Here is a 7,257-nt window from a genome sequence, read left to right on the forward strand (position 1 = left end):
ACCAAAGTGCAGGGACATCCGGAGAGCTCAGCGCATTCACAGTGCAGCAGAAAGGGCTGTTTTGGAAAGCTTGTATTCAGCACTGCGCTGATGTCTGTGAGGCCAACTGCCTATCTGCTCTTGGATGGAAGACATACAAGCGAACAGATGTGACGAAGCAGGCACTTGAACTTTTTTAGCTTGTAACGTTTGATTTGGCTTCTAAGGGATCGGTGGTCAGCACATGTGGTGCGGGCGCAAATTCTGTTCAGGCATGATGTCTTTTTTTGTGGCCGGCCGTAAAAAGGTGTACGGCAGTTGAAGGGATGACAGGTATCATTGACAATCCATGAGAGTGCCGCTCCTCTTCTGGCACAAGGCGGTTTCTTGAAGCTGGAAAGCCTCACAGTGTGCGAAAGCCTGGGTGATGTTGCACACAACTGGATTTTATTGTTTTTTTTCTTTTCATTGAGTAACCAGCTCACTTTTCACCGTTTACATGCAAAAAGCAAAAGCAGTATCGATGTTCAGTCGGACTGCGACGAATACCGTTCAGTGTGCTGGGGCATGCAAGCTCCTGGTGCCTGCATGTTTGTTGTAACCGAATTTTGTGTCCGTGCACATTTATTCCTGGTGGCTGCATGTTCGCTGTAACCGAATTTTATGTCTGTGCGCGTTCATTCTGAGATTTGGCACCATAGACCTAATGTTGTGACTGTCGTGACGTCTTTTTTGTACTAAGCGAGTATTCATTATAAGTGAGGCTGTTGTAAGTGGGCTTGAATGTTTGTCAATAAGCACATGTGGCAAGATTTATGCGGCGTGAAAAAAAATTAGTTCCATTTTCTATTCACAGGTTCACAAGAAGTTGGGTAACACGCACCTTGCCTTAATGAACTTTTCGTGGGCCATGGACCTGGACCCCAAGGGCGCCAACAACCAGATCAAGGAGTCTATCGACAAACGCTTCAGCCACGATGAAGAGGACATAGCTGCTGTTCAGCAACTTTGTTAGTAATACCTTCTGCTCTTTTTGTGTCTTTCTTAACCGATCATACTTTGTCTAGGGAGCAGTACAGCCAAGAGGGCCATTGCACATTGGGATGTTTGGTGACAGCAACAATCACATGATGTCATTTGCAGTAATAAATAAAATTAAAATCCATTAGTCTGTTCAGTGATTAGGAGCAGTTATTAGGGGTTATTGAAACAAAATGCCTTAAATTTTTGCTGTTGGCAAAAGCCACTGAAATCATGTGCTAGGCATGAAACTAGTGATCCTTTAATTTGAACACATTGTCCAACTTTATTAGGCACACAGAGAATAACAGATGCATTGTGGGGCAAGAGAAAAAAAGAATTTGCTTAGATCACTTCCCCCTCTCTCACGTGTGTGATCATCTTAGGCAGTTTGAAAAGGTATTGGTAGTATGAGTGAAAAGGAATTATTACAGTAGATGTCATCACACCATTTTTTTTTTTTTTTTCAGCGGTAGATGACTCTGGCAGTGTTGAGTCCGGTCCCATAGACCCAGAGTCTTCGCATGGCAGTTCTGTTGCAGACTTCAATGACATGCAGCTTCAATCGATGGAGAGTGACGAAGGATTCTAGTGCCATGTGTGAGACAGCGGGAACGAACGTTATGTCGCACAGTGCTTCTTTACAGTGTTCACAACAGACATTAAAGTGAAACTTGTGTGGAAGGGTTGACATGCAGTTTTAACAATAAGTGCTTGCACTGGACTTTGTGTTTCTCGAAAAGGGCTCTGCACTGATAATTCAGCCTGAGAGTCCAAAAGCTTTTTTTTTTTCATTTGGTCGCGGTTTTGTTTTAATTAAGCTGTTTCAGTGACATCTTTTTATTGTGTATGTGTGTACATGCGTGTACATTTACAGCGTGAGATGCTACCTGGCTCTGCTGGAGAGTTATGGATCTAGAGATTTTGTTCATTGATTGCTCTCCTATTCTTGCTGTGTAGGCAGTGTCATGTGAGTAATGGCAGTAAGTATCATGTGAGTCATGGCAGCGCAATGCATAAGAAGCCCATTGATGCATTTTTTGATGGTGCTGTGGATGGAAAGAGGGAAGGAAAGGGAAATAAAGCTGTAAAAGCTATTAAAGCTTTCATAGACATGGTATCAAATGAAATGGAATGCAACAGTGTCACCTTTGTTGCAGCTAGTGTATTTACAGCTGAAGTTTTTCTTCTTTGGTCAGTCATAGTTTACTTTTCATCTGCCTATTCTATGAAATGGTGTTTTCTTCTGAAAGATGTGGGGGCCTTTTTGGCTGTTTCTACTGCATACAAGTACCCCTACCGCTTTTGAATTGCTTGTATTACTCCTATGCCAAGGCAAAAGTGAAGGGGTAACATCCCATATTTTTATTTGATTTAAGTCACCAAAATAGGTAACACTACCGCGGTCACATTTCTTTTACTGCTTTCACTGCATGTGGTTTCAGTGGCAGCAAAAATGTGTCACCATGCTGCGTCACCGCATAGCAATGAAGTGCACCGGTGTAGTGGGCTGCGTGTTTTAGTGCTTTTGTTTTTTCTTCCAGCTTTTCTCGCCACAGCACTAATCTCTTATCATCTCCGCATTTGAACTGTGGCAATTTACATGTGAATGATTGCGAAATGGTGGCACATCAAGTGGAACCAGAGTCGAGAATGTGCAGACTTTTGAACAAACTTGAATTTTTACACAGTGATTAGCAGCAAAGCACAGCGACCATAAATGTAGCAGTGGGTCTTTCTATTGCAGCCATTTGAAAGTGACACTATTGGGAGGTGCAGAGGATGCCTGGAAATATATATATTTTTTTTTTCATTTGGGGCATTTGGTCTTATAAGAAGCCAGATCCTGATTATTGTGTGGTATGCCACCCTTAACCACTTGTTCCTTTCTTTTTCACTGCAAGTTTTCTGCAAATGTTTTTGTGATGTAATGGAGACTATTGTGTGCCACATACAAACAGCTCTTGCAGTGCCATTTTGCACTTCCAGATCTTTGGGGCTTCAGTGACCAGAATAGATTCTCTAGTTTTGAGATCCGAAGACCATTGAGCTGCAGATCATCAGGATATAGCAGTTAGTGTTACCATTAGTCCAAGTTCACTGATTGGCCCTTGGCACTGTTGCGAAAACCCTACATGGTTACTACTGCTCCCCCTCTCCCGTTTTTCCTTTTTTGTTTCGGGAAGGACATGATTATAAGCTGAAAAAAAAAAGTGTGCAACAGTGGCCATGCCCAACCTTGCAGAGCATGTGACGTTGGCTTTTTGTTTTCACACTCGTGTTCACCAGGAGTTAAAGCCCCAGAATTTAGTTTTAAGTAGGAAAGACCAGTGTTTCCATATATGTATATCATTTGTGAAGAAATAAGTTCACAGAGCCATGGACATTGCCTGTGCTGTCATTTTTTTGGGTGTGCTATCAGGTGACCCTTCATTTAATAATCGTTTGGCAGGAGAAAACTATTATTACTAAAAGTTTGTATTTAAGTTTGTATCAGCAATGATAGCAGGCTGTCATGCTGTCACCTGTAAGGACTGTCAAGTTCTAACTCCTTTCATTTGCCTTTGGCTGGCAGACAAATGCCAGTTTTTATTGAGAACCACTTGCTGCCATGTTGAGTTTTCGCTGATGTAGAGGCCAGTTTGGGACTGGAGAGATAGTACAGAAAGGCACAGTCACTTAAAGTTCCGTAGCACTTTGTATAGTAGTCAGACTGAATGCATATGCTTACTGGTAATGCGGCATGTTTCCTGTGTACCTCGAAAGAGTGGACACCGTCTTGTTCATGGTAGCAAAGCATTCTCAGCATTACTGTGCATACTGCGTGCACATTGCGCTGTGTGATTCTCTATCGCATGCTGCAAACAATGCTAAAGGATTGAAGAAAATACCTTCGTTTTGTGCATTCACCATCGTACAGTGGGACCCAGCTCTGCTGCCGATTCTGTTGATTGCAACTGGTCTTGCATTGTGAAAATAAAAGAAAAAAAGGTAGATGAAGCATTTTCGTATGTTTGTAGAGTTGCCATTTTTTTAATCACAGGAACTGTGGGCATATTGTAAGGCTGGGTAAAATGCGTGTTCCTGTTCTACTATGAGCAAGGAGGAATTTTGAAATTGGGTTCTCTCTATGGTGCAGAAGTCATTCTTGGGTGGCAGAGACAGAGCAATGATTGTACAGCATGTGTTCAGGTGGCATAAAGTGCCCCCCCTCTCCCCCTTGCCGTCTTGGGCTGAGATGCAACGCGGAGTTAGTATTTACATAGCAAATATTGTATAGCTTGATGTAAATATATTTTTGGAGGTCCTCATTTTTGTTAATTTTGTTAGTTATTTGTTGAGGACTTTTGCCCATTGTGTGGGTGACCTAGGCTTTTTTTTTTATCTGTCACATTTTGTGTACACATACTGTTCAGCTTTTAGGATGTTCTTTCTCAACCTTCTCTTTTTTTTTTTGCCTCAGCGTTTTCTTTGTTTTACATAGGATACAAAGTCATTCGGATTTCATCTGAATATGTTTGCTAGAATGCATATATTTTCATGTGTATATATGCTGAATAAAAAGCTGCAGTAAAACAACATTTTGTGCCATTGTTTTTCTGTGAGGTGTTGTGACAGATGAAGTATGTTGTGCTGCTTGTGATGTGGAGTGCTATAGAAGCCAGTGCAGCAAAAGGCAGCTCCTTCGTATACGTTCTTGGTTTGTTGATTCCTTACTCATTTTCACTGAAATCCATACACTTTTGCAGGCTCCATCGTCAGCTTTGTCTTCCCACAACTGATGCCTATAACTTGGTCAGCCAGCGACCAGACATGCAATGACCTACATTTTACGTATGATCTGCACTCGTACTTGGAGCTGTTTATACATTGGACATTTGAATTAAAGTTGATCAGCACTTGCCTGCCTACTTCTGAGCGAACACGCTCAAGAAATTTAGCTGCAAGCCAAGCTGCATTATTGATGTGCAAGCCAGGTAGCATTAAAGAACTCACAATACATTTCTTTGTGACAATTTTCAACGAAGTTAGGAATGTTAAGTATGCACAAAGGACTAAAATGCACATTTTGGAATATAGTAGCCAACTTTCCTAACACTGATCTCTGTTATTCTTTCACCACTCTGCAGAGGCTTGTGCTTTAATGATGCGACAGAGTAGCAGCAAAAAATAGCACACCAAATATTTTTGATGTGCTATTGACTGGCTCCTGCTTGCTTCCTCGCGGAAGGTTAAGCTACGTGATCTGGATGAAATGAGGGGAATGAAAAGGAGTAGCGGAAAGTAGTGGCCTGGCTGGTGCATTGTTCTCGCCTCTGATTAACAGCTCCGAATCACGAATGCATTGATTACAATTTGGTGTAAGCGAAGCGCATAGCAAGCAATGCGTTCCTCTTTTAAGCTGCTTATGCTTAAAGCTGCTTAAGCTGCTTACCTCCCACATAGTAACATCCTCGATGGTCGGCTGGTGGCGGACGAAATCGCTCGTCCAGCTATCGCAGCCCTAGCACGCAAACGCCTTGCGGTACAGCATCTCTAGACCTGGAACATGAAGTGGGAAGTCTACTGTATGGCTATAACAGCAATACAAAGAGCACAGCACTTGACTTTCAAAGCCACCGTCGTGCCTAGCGAATCGCATGGTGTTGCCAGCGGCTGTGCTCTGCACTAGACACGGCGGTGTCCGATATGCAGATAAGCGACCTGCACTTGCATAAGTCGGTCAAAAAGGTCTCGACCCTCGGTTGCCTGCAAAGCTTTGGTGTTCGGAAGCTGAGCTTGCCAGCACTGCAGTCGCATCGCATCGATAGTAAGGCTAATAAAAATTGTGATGCAGCGTTTAAAAGGCAGAGCATGTTCAAAACTAACAGCTGGAACTGCATTACTCGAAACGGTGTAGAGACCTGCAGCTCGCCCATCGCGGCCGACCAAGCACTGCTGCTGATGGAATTTTTTCTGTGCTGGCTGACGCCAGTCGCGGCTGTGCACCGATCTGTGGTGTTCCACGTTTGGACCTCGCAATTGGGAGAGTCATCTGCGTCTTTGTTGTGTTGCTAATGCTGTTGATGTTGAGAGGGTGATAAACTAGTTGTACGTACACCTTTGCAACAAATGCTGGGAATCGTCTCACCGGCACGAAAAAAGAGTGCAGATGCAGCAACGAAACGAACTACTGCAGAAGTGGGTTTCTCTGCGCGGTCCTCCAAATTCGCCTTGATAGCATGGATTGCCTATCCTTCTTGTGCTTACTACGTACACTTGTGAAGACCTAGGTGGTATTCAATCGCTGTTTTCAAATGCACACGAATATTAAATATACAAAGACCAAGCAGGTCTGGCGGCAATTGCAAACTGCTACATCTCGCCTTACCTACTCCATCGCTATCGCCCTACCTTGACCCGCCCGCTCTGCTCAATATGTAGGACGGCCAAGGCCAGCCTCATACATTCCCTATAGGTATGCCCCCAACCCATGGCAGTAGCCCCCTTCACACGGGAAGCCCAAGCCCATGGGCTCTCGGACACACTTGAGGACCTACTTTTATTTTTTTTGCTTAAAATAAAGTTGTTACCGCCAGAACCACAAGGCTGATCATATTGCGGTCAAGGCACAAAATGCATCAGCCAGCCCACTTTTCCTGTATAACATCTGCAATTATTTTTTTAGGTAGTTTATGACTGTAGATGCTATGAGCACAGTTTAAGCGTTTTGTCTCTCTCTCTCTGGAATGTTCACGTTTTTTTTTTTTCAGTTTTTGTCCCTGATATTAGCCTATATATAATCTATGCCCTTTCCAATAAAGTCTTTGTTGATACTCGGGGTTTGTCCTGTCTTCGAGGTGAAGCACAAAAGGTGCCGATGACAATGTATGTCAAAGATCCCCAGGTGACCGAAATAATTCAGGAGCCCACCACTAAGGCACCTTTTTCCTTCCTGTGCTGTGCGATGCCAGTGCACGTTAAAGGTCCCCAGGTGGCCGAAATTTTTCCGGAGCCCCCCACTACGGCACCCCTTTCTTCTTTCACTCCCTCCTTTATCCCTTCCCTTACGGCGCGGTTCAGGTGTCCAACGATATATGAGACAGATACTGCGCCATTTCTTTTCCCCAAAAGATCAATTATTATTGTTGTTATTATTAATATTATTATTATTCCTTTCACTCCCACCTCCATTCCTTCCCCACAGCACGTTTGAGGTGTACATCGAGATTTGAGAGAGCTATTGCGCTTTTTCCTCTAAACTAGTTTTTTCTTTCT

At 43.4% G+C, this 7,257-nt stretch overlaps 1 protein-coding gene across 1 annotated transcript in view; it reads left to right on the forward strand.

Annotated features, from left to right (window-relative positions):
* The window catches only part of Cdc27 (cell division cycle protein 27), a 31,855-nt gene extending 29,534 nt beyond the window's left edge, over positions 1-2,321 (forward strand). The window contains exons 15-16 of the mRNA XM_077659874.1: positions 836-989; positions 1,470-2,321. Coding sequence (XP_077516000.1) covers positions 836-989; positions 1,470-1,591 — 276 coding nt within the window. The 3' untranslated portion in view covers positions 1,592-2,321. The remainder of the gene's footprint in view (positions 1-835; positions 990-1,469) is intronic.
* Positions 2,322-7,257: the final 4,936 nt, after the last annotated feature.

This window comes from Amblyomma americanum, chromosome 3 (genome assembly GCF_052857255.1).
Source record: "Amblyomma americanum isolate KBUSLIRL-KWMA chromosome 3, ASM5285725v1, whole genome shotgun sequence".
NCBI classification, from domain to species: domain Eukaryota; kingdom Metazoa; phylum Arthropoda; class Arachnida; order Ixodida; family Ixodidae; genus Amblyomma; species Amblyomma americanum.